Source organism: Talpa europaea, assembly GCF_964194135.1.
Source record: "Talpa europaea genome assembly, chromosome: 15".
In the NCBI taxonomy this organism is placed as follows: domain Eukaryota; kingdom Metazoa; phylum Chordata; class Mammalia; order Eulipotyphla; family Talpidae; genus Talpa; species Talpa europaea.
Window position 1 is genome coordinate 73,364,594 of NC_140083.1, and position 14,788 is coordinate 73,379,381.

Consider the following 14,788-nt stretch of genomic DNA (forward strand, 5'->3'; position numbering starts at 1 on the left):
AAAAACTAGGAGGGAAGTCATCTTGTTTAGGGATAAAAAAATAAGCTTTATTAACAAATGCATATGCAGCTAGTCAACACTCCCTTAGGGAGGTAAAGAAAAAGAAACCAACTATGTCTTCTAAGAACAAAACTGCTTCCTGGAAAAAAGGGATGACTGGATATTTAACTGAAGACTCTTCTGGAGATTGTTGATTTTATAGGGGTATGCAGAGTTGATTGACTTTCTGGATATGGACTGTTTTACAATTTTGCAGTAGTAGAAGTTTAGAAAGATGAGAACAATGGAAATGATTCCTATCTGGAGCAACACAAAGGATTCCTGTTCATAGTAATGCAAATGAATTTTGTTCAATAGAGACATAAATATTTGTAAATCAAATAAAATATTAGACACATTTATTAAAAAAAAAAAAAAAACCTTTCCTGGAGTTTAAGCCAATGTAGTCCCAGTGGGGCAGGAGATGGGAGCACATGCCATGGGGCGGAGCTCAACATATGGGTCAACAGTTGCAAGGACTGGTGTCCCCAGGTCTAAAGATTTACAGTGACTTGTACCAGTTACGCAATGAGGCGAGAGGGCTCTGGAGCCAGGTCCGGGGTGTCCTTTTCTGATCGCTCTCAGCCTTTTCCCGCTTGACAGTCTTAAACAGTCGCTTCTTTCTTTCTGTGTGTTTCAGGCAGGACCATTTGAAGAAGTGCCTGCTTATCTGAGTAAGCCTGGAAGTAGAGGCATACCCAGAGGCAAGAGAGTCTTCGATGGCCTTCAGGACATTATGAGCCAAAATTGGGATATCTTCCATAGGGTCATTGTTGAGGGATGTTAGAACTGAAAACAGAAAAGAGGAAACTCAGACCCTCCATTGCCAAACCCCATTATTCTACAACCCACATGCCAGAATAACTTTTAACTTTTATTAAAAGTAATACTTGATGATAGAAAAGGTCTACAGACACATTAAATAATGGAAGAAAAGTCACTCATCCCCAGAGATAACACTTAATATTTTCATGCTTTTCCTTGCAGTATTTTTAAAATACCTGATACTATTTTTTACGCTTATTTTATTTATTTATGCATACAGAACTGGGGTGTAGCCAGAGGTACGAGGGGAGGGCGAGGTTGGATGGTGCAGTGGCTACAATTAGCTTCATCGTGCTGAGACTTAGCCCCTCATGTAACAGGGTGGTCCCCAGGAAAGGGGGAGGTTCCAGGTTTCCTGCCCCACTCAAGGGAGGGTGGAGCTGAGCAGAGAGAGAAGCAGCTGCAGAGGAGGAAGGAAGCAGGATGGGGAGCCAGGAGACCTGGAGGAGGCACATCGAGCTGAGATATGTGAAGAAACTGCTCTTGCCTTTTGGTCGTGGACTGAGTGACAGACGTGGGTGAGAGACCCGTGGGGAGGTGACAATGGCAGTTTTTGTCTTGATTTTTGCTCTTTCCCTCCAGACTTTTCTGGCTGTTTCTGACCCTTTTCAGTGGGTCCCCTCTGGAAGATTCTTTAGACATGTGGCAGGCCTTGCTCTGGGCCAATCCCATTTGGATGGACTTTTACCCACGAAGGGACGGGTGACTTTGGGTGCTTGATTTAGAAACTTTATTCTTTGTCTTTTCTGTATTGTTCACTTAATTGTATTAAAATTCCTTCCCACTAAAGTCTTATTTGTTTTGTGTTGATGCAGCGGATGGCAGAACCTATTTAGAGCAGGCAGGTTTGCAGGGCCTGGGGTGCCTCTCTCCCTGCCCTGTAACACTCTGACACTATTCAATACATTTTATCATTTCTGTGATGGACCCCATTAGCAGATAATTAAGTCTTTTGCAATGCTTCACTATTGTTATTATCCACATTGGTGGAGGATAAGGATAAAAAAACTGGAAAGGAGGTGCCACAAGACCAGAAACCTGGGTCACACAATGCCAAGAGCTGGAGGTGGGGGTAGAGGGATTAACATACCCTTTAACCCAGCTAAGGGAACTCAGATCCTTAGCCAATGCCTAGACACAAAGCACAAGACCCAAGCAGGCATCAGACTGCTGGAGGGGGTGTCGGGAGTGCAGACCTGAAGGTGAAGATCTGCAGATGGAGGCCATTGTAGAAATGTGGTCCCTTTCAAATTCTACATGTTTACTCCTAGTCAACAACAAACAAACCACTCCAGGAAGGAGTGAGCCCCTCCCAAAGAGAAGGAGGCTGTATCTGTGTAGGCTCTGCAGTGTCCTGGGCGGCAGTCCTCTGCCCACTGTGCCTGTGCAGGTTCTTCCTTTTCACCAACTCTCTCCTCCGCAGGGCAGCAAGCAGCCTTTCTGCCTGCTGTGACCTGTGCCAGGCCAGAGATTCTCTTCACTGACCTCCTGAAGCTGAGGCAGCTCTCCTCAGCAAACCTGTCCCTTTCGAGGCAACCCTTTCTGCTGATCTGTGTCTATGCAAGTGTCCTTCATTCTCTCCCTTTTATCTAAACCTGCCCTCTCGGATGTAACTAACGTCTTTGTGTCTGGAACTGGAGAAGCTCTCCGGGGAACTCACTGGTGCTGGTGGAAGGGGAGCGATGGTGACACCTTTTCTAGAGTGAACCCAAGGACCCCATGAACCCAACAACTCCAAAAACGACATCACAGTCATCGTTAATTTGCCCAACAACCATCTACTGAGCCCTGACTACCACCAGGTGCTGTGCGAACTACTGGGGATACAGAGATGAACAAAACAGACAGATTTTCCACCCTTAGAACTTAATTCCAGTAGAGGGAAGACAAATTTAAGTACAAGCACAGACATTTCACAGTGATGAAAGCAAATACCTGGGAAGGGCTCCTTTAGATAAACCAGTCAAGGACTGCCTCTTGGAGAAGGTGACATTTTATTTTTTTTAAAGATTTATCTATGCATACAAGAACTGGGGTACAGGCCAGAAGTGAGGGGGTGAGAGATTCACCAGAGACAGTGGGGAACAGAACAGGCAGATTGACTGACATATACTGCTGAGCGGAGCAGTGGGGAGTCAGGAGAGGTCTGCTGAGCCATGTTGGTCACCTCCCTGACTGGGGATCGAACTCCTGCTGCAGTGGCTGTGGGTAGCTTCACAGTGCTGTGTCTTAACCCGTTGTGCCACCAGGGAGGCCCCTGGGAAGGCGACATTTTAGCTAAGATCCAAAGCAGGAGAGCCAGTCTCATGAAGAGCAGGGGGGAACATCTCCATTGGGAGGAAGGGTGATGGAATCTTGCTGTCGAAATTAGCCGCAGCTGCTAGTAAAGGGGGCCATGATGGAGGTGAAGGATGGGGACACAAGCCAGCTCATTCAGGGCCCTGTGGCCAGGTTAAGGGGCCAGCGGCTACCCTCAGAGTTGCTGATGAGTTTCCCGTAAACGGGTGCTATGGTTCCAGGTGCACAGAGCTAAGGAGATCTGGCTGCTGAGGGAGAAGAGAGTGGAGAAGAGAAAAAGGGTGTTGTGATGGTTAAAGTGGTCCAGTGAGCAGAGAGGAATGGCAGCTGGGGGTTTAGATTCAGGTGGGAACCGAGGGGATGGGGTCAGGGAATTGCTTAGCATGCAAAGAATCAAGAAAACTGGAAGAATCTTGGCTCACAAAAGGAAAAGGGTTTTCACACCCATTTGTGGGTACAGCTTTGTGTTATGTCCTTTCTCCTAGAACAGAAAACGAGGCTGGCCTCCTGTCTTTGTGGTTTACGCCGTCTTTCTGGGATGGGATGAGAGGGGCAACATGAATTCCCTGGGATATGGGGAAGAGTCTAGGGTTTCTGGTCTGGATAGACTTTCCCTGAAATTCCACAATGGTGACTAGGAATCGGGGTCTTCTATCCTTCTATCCAGACAGCAGTTCCACAAAATGAGCAGGTATAGCAAGTGAGGGTCAGAACAGAAGCCAGGGTTCAAACCCCAATGGTGCTGGTGCTGCTCCCTTGTCACTTAAAAGCAGCGACAAGATACTTCTGAGGAAGCATCTTAAAACAGAGAAAAGGAATAGATTGTTTGCAAAAGAACAAACACTAGAGCAGCACCAGGTTTCTTAGTAGCAACAAACAAGCTACATAACAATCATCTGAAATGTTTTAAGTGAAGAGAGAAAATAATTGTTGGTCTAGAATTGTGTTATTAGGAAAATCTTCTTGCAAGAATGAGGGAAAGAAAAAAATAATTACAAATAAACAAAATGAAGACAGAGTATAACCATCAAGGAACCTGCACTAAAGAAACCTCTAGAAGTTGTATTTCACGATGAAGAAAAATGATCCTCAAAGGATGTCAGAGACACAAAAAGGAACGGTGTGCAGGTAATGCTGTATGGAAGTCTAATATATCTGTATAAAATACCAACAGTAATCCAAGCATCTAAATTCCGGGTGGGGGCCTCCCCGGTGGTGCAGCAGGTTGAGCGCAGCGCTGTGAAGCTGTCCACAGCTTCTGGAGTGTGGGTTCGAGTCTGGGCAAGCCATACAGATACCCACACGGTGCGGCAGACCTCTCCTGTCTCACCCACTGCTTCCCTCAGCAGTGTTTCCGGTCCATCTGCCTGTTCTCCTCCCTGCTCTGTCTCTGGTGAATTTTCTCACCCTCTTGTGCCTCTGGCTTGTACCCCAGTTCTTGTATAAATAAAATAAATCTTAAAAAAAAAAAAGACCTGTTTGTACTAACATATGAAGAGCGGGGGCCGGTGGCGGGGGGGAGGCAAGTTGCAGAAACTTATATATAACACGTTTATAATCTATGCATATATTCTGTGTGTCCATAAACAAAGCGTGGGATTGTGGAGCAATCGGGCAGGGGAATAGGGAAGAAGAAGCAAGACTTGGGGGTTAGTGGAACTTAGCCCTCATTGCTAATGTTAACCTATTATTTTGCGAAGAAGGTATAGTCATGTAGGTCCTCTACATATGAATTAATCTGAAGATATTTTACTACGATCAAAAAGAATACAAAGCTGCTAGTTCTTCAGGGGGCAGGGACTGTGTCTGACCACCGGGGGCATCACCAGCCTTAGCACCTGCCTCTGTGCTGGCAGTTTTTATCCAACTAGTGTGACAACAGAGAAGTTGTTTTCTTCCTCCAACTTTTCGTTATTGTCTACTTTGATAACATTTATAATGGTGAAAATAAATTTTTCTTAAAATAATGAAACATGTCCTTATGATTTCCCATCCTCCTTTCTACCTCGCCCCAACCCCCTGGGGAACCCACCGAGGTACAGGGTTGAGACTCACCACTCCGCAAGAGCTGCACATCATTGGGGTGGATGAGTTTCATGTTTAGCCTCTTTACCGTGAACCCTAAATGTAAAAGGTATAAAGTCCTTGGCCTTCGGCTGTCCCCTTCCCCAGGTTCAGTAATGAACAAGGATATTTGGAAACCATTTCTAGCAAGGAATGTATCTAAGAACTGCCTTGGACCTGGGTAGGAGTGTCCCTTTCAAAGAACAACCATTAAAAATATTGTTGAGGGCCTCCTTGGGGGTACAAGGGGTTAAGCACCACACTATAAAATAATCCGCAGCCTCTGCAGCACAAGTTCAATTCCTGGCCGGCCAGGGAGCAACCCACATGGCGCAGCAGACCTCTCCTGTCTCACCCACTGCTCCCCTCAGCAGTGTATTTCAATCCATCTGCCTGTTCTAAAAGATTTATTTTTATACAAGAACTGGGGTATAGGCCAGAGGCTCAGGAGGGTGAGAGGATTCACCAGAGACAAAGCAGGGAGCAGAACAGGCAGACAACCAAAATACACTGCTGAGGGGAGCAGCGGGTGAGGCAGGAGACATCTGCTGCTCCATGTGGGTTTCTCTCTGGCCAGCAGGGAATCGAACCTGCACTGTGGAGGCTGATGGACAGCTTCACAGCGCTGCGCTTGACCTGCTGTGCCATCAGGGATGTCCCATCTGCCTATTCTGTTCCCCACTCTGTCTCTGGTGAATCCTCTTACCTGCATCTCTGGCCTGTACCCCAGCTCTTGTGTGCATAAATAAATAAATCTTTAAAAACAGAAAAAAAAGAGAATGTTCAAAAGCATGTGATCTATGTGGTTGTGATGCAGTAAGGCCAAAGAACCATACCAAATTTTGCAGTTTGAAAAAAATGCTATGCATGAGGGAGAGAATATGAGGGTGTGGGTGAGAGGGGAGAGAGGAGATATATTCTTAGGGGAAAAACTCTATAATGTTAACAGTGGTTCATTCCAAATGAAATTGGAATTTCTGGCATTATTTCTTCTTTTTTTTTAGTCTGAATGTTTTAGGTTTTCTAACTTGTACATCTACTACTGTTGTAGTTTGAAACAGCATACTTAGAAAACTTCACAGGGTTCCAGAGGAGGCAGTAGTTTTTCCCCTCTCAAATGTCTCTGATTCTTCTCCCCACAAAGCAGAGCACAGACAGATGGGAGACCCCAGACATGCAGAGCTGGGGCAAAGGCATATAGCCCCCTCTTCCTCCCTGGGCCTGATCACAGGCCCTGCTCAATAACTAGTCCAGAGTTAGGAAAGGGAGTGAATTGCCTCATGGTACCATGATTCTGACTTAGCCCTTTAGCAGCTGGGCCAGGAGGGCCCCCCTGCTGGAGAGAGGGGCAGGGTCGCCTTACCTATGAAGTTGAGTGCAGCTGCCCTTAGGAAGAACTGGGGGCTCTTCAGGAAGTCAAAGCTCTGGGACAGTAAGTCCCCCACGAGCTGCAATTTGCTTGTGCCCACCTGTGGGGTCAAACAGGGGTGGCGCTGACCGGGAGCTGGGGCTACTGGGCTCTTAGCTAAAGACCCTTTTTGCAGCCGTGGCCGCTCAGCCTGTCCACGGCCGAACCATGGCATCTTCAGCCAGCTTCAACCTGCACGCTGGGGCACACCAGCCAGCAGCAGTGCAGACTCAGGAGGAAGCCCATAAAGGGCTTCGGCTGTGGAGCAGGTGACCCAGGTTGGAAGTTTAGAACCTTCAGTTTGCTCACGAGCTGAAGTTAAACCTGTGCAACCTCCCTCACAGAACTGTGAAGCTCCAATGGGATAATGGGTATAAAAGCGTTTTGTCAACTGTAAAACGTTCTACCTGTGTCAGGCAATAAGCCTCACAATTCATCATATTAGAATTATTCCTGTTAGTCCCGAACCCACTTGCTTAGCCTTTAAATGTTTACTGTTGGACAAGGATTCCTAATCTTGCCCTGTGCTTGACTTCCGAGAAGCCACAGACTAATTTCATGGCTTCTCACTGAAGCCCTGGCCCCTCCTGGGGACAGTCATTCCTACAGTCCTCACAGGGGCAGGCCTCAGGCCATCCCCTGACCTTGCATGACCTCCCTGAGCCCTAAAGGCAGAGGCTGGATGCCAGGAGGATCAGACAGGGAGGCCCAGGGACTGGGATCTCCAATGTGGGCTCTGAGTTTACTGATGATAAGGAATGAGGATGGCAAAACGGAGGGCCTATATCTTCTCTCTGCCACCCCCTTGCCTGCCAGTGAGGCACTAGCAGGGACTTTATGCCCTGGCTCCTCCAGGCTCACTCACCAGGTACTTGCATGTTTCTTCCAACACGTGGATGTGGTCGCTGAGGGTGGTGTGCCGGAAGGCCTCCGTGAGTGACGACCAGACAATCACCTTAGTCCACTCAGTCAGGGCTCCTCCACAGGCCTATGGGGTGGAGCAAAGGGAACCCCAAAGTCACAGTCCTAAACTCTGTAGAGTCAGGCCAGAGGCTAAGTAGAAGACCACAAAGCTAGACCCAAGTGGTCGCTGGGGTTAGTAATCAGCATCGGGTGAAACCTGGGACCCTGTTTAGGACAAGACATCAATACTTTAAGGAGCAGAACTCGATCAGGTAAGACAGATGGCACTGAAGTGGAGGGGGGGAAATGCTCAGAGCCAATCCAGGTGATACTGAAGAGATGGATAAATAATGTATAGCTGTGGTAAGGATCATGGCCAGGAGCCACAGGGAAGGGGCTAGGCTCTGGCAGAAAGAGGTTGAAACCGGCTGGGGCTGGCAGGACAGAGGCCACAGTACCTTAATCACCTCGATGTTGGTGTCCTGGAGGCTGAGCAGCAGGGGGACGAGAAAGGTATAAATCTCTTTTTGGATGGAGGATCCAGGCTTAAATTTGCCCACTTGACGTAGCATGTGACCCAGAGCAGAGGTGGTTGCGATCCTCACCTCGTCCCTCTCCTGCCATGAAAAGCAAAATGGAGATTATGTGGCTGTGGTTTCCATCTGATCCTGCCTGGCCTGGCTTCCATCTGCCCACCTCTCATTCTGCGTGTCCAAAGTGCTCTGTTGCAATACGTTTACATAAAGGCAACACACTCAGTGTCACTGAGTTCAAAGCTGATGAGTCCGTTTGTTAAGGCACTGTACTAGAGAGTCCGAGATCACAGTTTCAGGTCTGCTATGGGCCCTATGTACAGCTGGCAACTTTATTCTCTCCTAAGGATATAGCTCAAGAATGCCAAATTTTAAAAAATGCATCTGAATATCCTAGTGTTAACTGTATAAGGCTATAAATGTATAATTTTATAAATGTATAAAGCTATAAAAAGTAATAAATGTGCAACCTACATTTGTGTTGGCTATCAGTGATCACCAACAGCTCTGTATATCAAAACTCCCTATATTTTCAGGATCATACTATATATTAATGGTTTATTTATTATTGACTATATTAAATATATGTTAAATATATTATATATTAAATACATCGTGTTACATGTTATATATTTAAGGATTGTATTATATATTAATTGAACATATAACTGAGCAACAATTATGAGCTAGGTGTGCCTAGTGACGAAACAGAGATGGGTGAATGTTAGTATTTAATTAAAAGAACAAAGAAAAAAGGTATCACATGCAGATTAGCTAAAGATAAGTGACTGAGCATTGCCTCAACTGTCCTTTTATGCCCTGAATCCTTAAAGGATATCCAAAAAAAGCAATAGATTGAAAAACATATTTTTAGGGCCTCCCAGGTGGTACAGGGATTAAAGACAATGCTATCAAGCTATCACCAGCCACTGCAGCACGAGTTTGATCCCCGGCGGAGCAACCCACATGGCGCAGCAGACCTGTCTCTCCTATCTTGCCCGCTGCTCCCCTCAGCAGTATATTTTAGTCAATCTGCCTGTTTTGCTCCCCACTCTGTCTCTAGTGAATCCTCTCACCCCCCCGCACCTGTACCCCAGCTCTTGTATGCATAAATAAATAAATCTTTTTTAAAAAATTCAATAGATGGGTAGAACAGCAGAATCACCACAGCAAAAGGATGAATTAGTAAAGCCCAGCAGTTCTTTCAAAGTGGACACAGAGATGAGAAAATAAAAGAAACATGGAAACAGGAAATAAGAAACTAAAGAAATTCCAAAGACCCGAACAGAAAGAAAAGAAGACATACCAAACATAATAATAGACCATTTTACAGATGAGGAAAGCCAGAGCAGCGCCTGGGTATGTTCACAGGATGACAGGAGTAGAAAAGTAGAGCCGAGAACCCAGAGGTCAGGCCCCCGCAGCCTCAAGGTTCTTTGCCTTTGGCCAGGTGGCCACTGTGGGGATGGATCATTAACATCAACTTACTGCTCCAGCAAAAAAAGATAACTGGACAACCTTTCCACTAATCCACACCCTTCAATGCTAGATAACTATATACAAAAATACTTTGAAATGCACAGCTGATCTTACAAGAAAATAAGGGAAATTCACAGACCAAAGGTGGAGAGGCTGCTGATACTCCAGCTACTGCCGTGAAGGGAGCCAAGCCTCCCTGGCCTTCATCCCCGACGGGCCTGGTTGTCAGGTCTACTGCTCTGCCCAGCGTGCCTGCAAGGCCGAGCTTGGAAGCAGGCCCCGAACAGACAGAGACATCTAAGAGAGCCCTTTAGTTCGTCTCCATGAGCCAGAAGGAAACGCAAAGTCCTCAAAGAGACCGAGGAAGCCCTCTTTTCTTTTGCTTCCTCCTTTCTCTCAGGTCCCAGCCTCGCAGGCCTAGCAGCCCCCAAAGGGGTCTACAGAGGCCAAAACCCTTGGGAGAAGAAATTTATTTTGCTTTGGAAGGAGCTGTGGTGGGCAAACCCTCACTGTCTTATTTCCTCGTGCCGCTTGACCCAGGTGTGGGCCCAGTCACAGAAGTGCCTGGCACTGGGGAAAACTAAAGACCCAGCTCTGTAGGCAAAAGACTGGAGGGTGGGGGGAAGGGAGTCCCCAAGAGCTGTAACACCAAGGATGTCACCGAGAGGGAAGAGCTGAGGAAGGTAACTCTACAGAGTTGTTAAGAACTCCTGAACTTTCCCCAGTTTCCTCTCACTGTGTTGGTGTGTTTTCTCCAGTAGCTCCTTCAGGAAACTTTTGGTGAGAGAGCAAGTGGGTTAAGTGAGAAGCATGTGCCAGATCAGTGTGTAACAGGGGGCACATCTGGGACAATCCCATGCCCTGCCCCTCAGTAGCGTCAGTCTTCCAGCACAGTCCCGCGGTCCTGCCCCTGTGTCCTCTGTTCAGCTGCCAAGTGTCAGCCTCAGCCCCAGCCCATACTGTTTCCCATTGAGCCTAGGGACTTGGGGCCATACATCATTAATGAGTGGACGCAGTTGCTTGGAGATGCTGCAAAAGACGACCTTGGCCTCCATCCCCTTCCCGTGGCAAATGATGTTCCGCAAAGTCTTCACGGCCTGCACTGTCACTCGTACCTCACTCTTCAGGAAGTTTCGCAAGAATGGAGCCAGGCTTTTCAGAGACTCTGACTGTTTGGAAGAAGGCAGAAATGGGTCACCGCCTGGGGCTCGTGCAACCCTTGGGGACGATGGTTTGAGAAAAGAAATGGTGCCTGAGAGAAACAGGCATGAGGAATCCCAGGGAGTGGAAGGCTGGTGCTGGGGGGTTTAATGCCTGACGGTTGTTCTGTGTAGGTCTACAAACTGGGCGTCACGTCCCAAGGATGAGGGGCTCAGGAATATACTGGGTTATAGAGACCCAGGGAGGTGAATTAAATGCTCAGGGACCAGACCGGACTCCTGTTGGCGTTCCCCCACTCACCTGCTTTGGGTGCAGTGCCAGGTTGCTGATTCCACGGAGGCCAATTTCTTTCATAGTAAGATTGGGCTCCTTGATCCACTTGACCAGATTGCCCAGAAATTCCTGCCCCAGAGTCTGAGCCACTGACCGGTGCCAGAGCAGCTGTGGGTGCAAAGACACAGCCATTACGAATGGAGGAGAGGTTGTGGGTTCCCAGTACCCCTCCAGACCTCCCACTGGCCCCCCCAATCAGGTCAGGACTGTGTACACTTGAGAGAAGTAGCTAATCTGTGCAAATGGGATACAGATTAATGGTAAAAAATAGGGGGGTGATGTTGATAAGGGCTCACTTTTGGGCCAGGTGCTGGGATCCACACATCACGCTGGCAGGACTAAAGTTGCTGGCCCCCTCCCAGGATTCCTGCCTCCTTTAACCAGGCCCCTGAAGAGCCAGGGAAGCAAACCCCAGTTTACAGGGCTTGGGTCTATTCTTCCCACTTTCTGCGGCAAGTTATTTAGATTTCTGCCCGGTGTTCCCCAACTACAGGGACTGAATGCCTGGGTTGTGGACCTTTTCTCAGGCTCTCACCTGTGCATAGAAGGCTCTGGCTAGGATCTTCCAGTGATTATCTGGGTTGTACAGGAGGTTCCTGACGAGGTTCAGGATTCGGTGCAGAACGGCTGGCTCACAGCTTATCACAATACCACTGGGAGGGACACAGGAAGCCAGGAGTTGCCGCAGGGAGGTGGCAAGGGACCAGTGTACAAGGAACAGCAAAGACATGAGGGCTGAGGATCAGGAGACCAGGGGGCTGGGAGGTGGGGAGGGGGGGTTGAGGCTGGGACCTGGAACAGCCAGGCCAGGGACAAGAGTGGCACCAGGGGAAATGGCCCCACCTGGTCAGGTCCATGATCCCAATGTGGTAAAGACTGGGGGAGGACAGAAGGTCCCAGGAGTGATGAAGGTCTGCATAGTTCACCACTCCATCATATGCAGCTGCGAGTATCACCAGCTTCACCACCTCCAGAGCACAGCTGAAGGCCAGCGCCATTGGGTTTGCGGAAAGAAAGGGAGAAAAGGATGGACTCGGCATTAAGCCTAGTTTGCATCCCTGTCCGGCAGGCCAGGAGACCGGTCCCTGCTCTGGTAGCTGCATTCTGCTTCCTTGGGGGCAGAAATCCACCATCTGTCAAAGCCAACTCCAGGCGCCTGTCCCTTCACCTCCTCAACCCTCAACCCTCAACAAGTTGAGGCCTGAGAGTTACCACAGTGCCGGGTGTTCAGATCTGCTCTCCCAGGTCCAAGACGAAGGTCAGGACGGCTCTCTGTTCCCACACCCCCTCAATCAGAATGTCTCTGCTTGGAGGTTGTGGGGTTTTCTTTAAGATTTATTATTTTATGCCTACAATCACTAGGGTGCAGGCCGGAGGTCCAGGGGGTGAGAGGACTAACCAGAAACAGAGTGGGGAACAGAACAGGCAGAATGACTGAAATGCACTGCTGAGGGGAGCAGCAGGCGAGTCAGGAGAGGTCTGCTGTGCCATGTGGGTAGCTCCCTGACTGGGGATCGAGCTCGTGCTGCAGTGGCTGGTGACAGCTTGATAGTGGCTGAGACTTTAACCCCTGTGCCACCAGGGAGGCCCTGCTTGAAGGTTTTATTTTATTTTTTAATTTTTATTCATGAAGTACCCTTGTTTTACGTCTGTTAGCATTTTGGCAACATAGCACATCTCCCCTTTGGTGTGGCCATCATAGCTCACCCACCAGCGATGCTTCCTGGCTTTGTTCTCAATTTCACATAAGATTGCATTTGAATAGGATGTCCTGAGGCTTCCTAAAAAAGTATGACGGTCACTTATTGAGGAAGCTAATCCCCGTTCTTATAGATGAGAAAACAGAATTCTAGCCGTGACTTATACAGGGTGACAGCTAGTGACAAAGCCAAGCCAGAGGAGAACCAGATTGGAATGACCACAACGGCCCAGTCTTGCCCTGCCTTTGACCATCTAATTGAATCTCTTGGTGCACAGAGTTATAAACAAGAATGTAAACTACTGAGGCCGTCAGGAGAGAATGAGTGAAAGGAAAAGATGAAGAGGAACTAGAAAACGTGTGGGGCTATTCTAGCACATGATGCTGTGGCACCCACACCCCACACCCATGTGCCATCTCCACACCTCTTCATCAGCATCCCTCAGAGATCACGATGCAGTCGTCCAGGACTCTCTGGAATTGACTTGCTTTATTGTCCCTTAGCTCTGAGGTCAGGCTTACCTGGTGGGGTCCAAGGAGTTGCTCTTAGAGCCCAGGTACCCCTCCTTGTTGTACACCACCATCTTCTGGGCAGCATTTTGTTCAATCACCCAGTGGAGATGATACAGGACAGCCAGCAATAGGCGGGGGTAGAATTCCTGGATAACCTCCTGGCACAAGGACCCCGAAAACATCTCACACAAGGCACATGCCACCTAGAGGGGGGGGTAGGGAGTACGGTGAGAGCAAGAAAGCAGAATTGATCAGATTGGGGTGAAAAATATAAAGTGCACCCATGATCTGGCACAGAGTTCTGTCCTGCCCTCCCTATCACTGCCCAAAGGGCATAGCTCACTGTGACACAGGCTTACAGGATGCCCCCAAGACTGAAAATGAGGGTCCATATATATGCATCATCTGTGCTCTCTTTATACCCCTGACATTAAAAACTAAAAGGGAACAACTGACCCTAAATTTTCAGCAGATGATGATTTGGGGCATCCTTTTTGTGCATCCCAATTCTAGGCAACAAAACCGCCTCCAGCCCCCTGCCCCACATTATACCCCAGGCCCTGGAAAAATGAGTGCCAGCACCAGCACACAGCCCCACGTCTGGTCTCTGGTCCATGAAGGGGAGTTCAAGTGCTCATGGAAGGCTGGATGTCAGGGATGACTGTGCTAGCCCTCCATTTTACTCCTCCCTGACGCTGTTCCCTCCCTGACGCAGAGCTTCAGCTCTGCCCCTCAGTCCAGCACAGTATGTTCCAGGCTCCCACTGCTCCCTGGTGCTGACCGCCACAGACTGGAAGGCCATCTCCAAGGTTTCCTCTTTGGGGTGCGGCTTTTCCAGAATGCTTATGAGCAGCAACAGGATGCTGATTGTGCTCTCCCGCAGGGTGCCAAACGCCTTCCACACATTCAGAATGGTTCTGCAGGACAGAGACAGCTGTAACATGGGCCCTGGTGACGGAACCCTACTCCTAGGGCTGGGCTGGTCTTGGGCCAGTTCTCGGGGTCTAGAGGGAAGGAGGCCAAAGAGGACTGGGCCAAAGAACACAGAGGTGACATCTGATTGGTGTCACAGAGAAAGCATCTATGGGCAGTGACTTTTATGCTGGAGACAGGGGTTGGGAGGCATGCCCGGGGAGGTACCTATCCCAAGGCAGGGGCTTGTTGAGCAGCATGGGCACCACGGTGTGGGTGTTGCTGCCCGCCAACCAGCACATGGCCTGCAGGGTCTCCTCCTTCGTGTTGGGCTCCAGCTGTGAATTGAGCCGCTCAAGGATGCCCTCCACAACTTCCTCAATCTGCAGGACAGAGGAGGCAATCTGTTGCCTCGTGGGGTGGCAGCATTGGAAGTGGCGTGGGGTGAAGGAAAGATTACTCAAGGTCCAAGTAGTGAGAGGCCTGGAGGGGCTACACCAAGGAGGGCTGGGATTCCGCACCTCAGGAATGCTTTCTTAGCTTCCATCCCACCACCCCCCCATCTTCCAAGACCCCAAATTCAAGGAACTTCTTTGTCATCCCACCAGTCACTCTTCAGTA

General features: G+C 48.8%; 1 protein-coding gene across 1 annotated transcript in view; it reads right to left on the reverse strand.

Annotated features, from left to right (window-relative positions):
- Positions 1–541: 541 nt before the first annotated feature.
- Positions 542–14,788, reverse strand: part of LOC311185484 (maestro heat-like repeat-containing protein family member 1) — a gene marked incomplete at both ends in the record, with an annotated part of 45,992 nt that continues 31,745 nt past the window's right edge. The window contains 13 exon segments of the mRNA XM_084256110.1: positions 542–828; positions 5,218–5,283; positions 6,590–6,695; positions 7,500–7,622; positions 7,996–8,154; positions 10,545–10,718; positions 11,011–11,151; positions 11,579–11,706; positions 11,709–11,725; positions 11,887–12,024; positions 13,265–13,458; positions 14,037–14,172; positions 14,396–14,550. Of these exon segments, the coding sequence (XP_084112236.1) occupies positions 542–828; positions 5,218–5,283; positions 6,590–6,695; positions 7,500–7,622; positions 7,996–8,154; positions 10,545–10,718; positions 11,011–11,151; positions 11,579–11,706; positions 11,709–11,725; positions 11,887–12,024; positions 13,265–13,458; positions 14,037–14,172; positions 14,396–14,550 (1,824 nt within the window).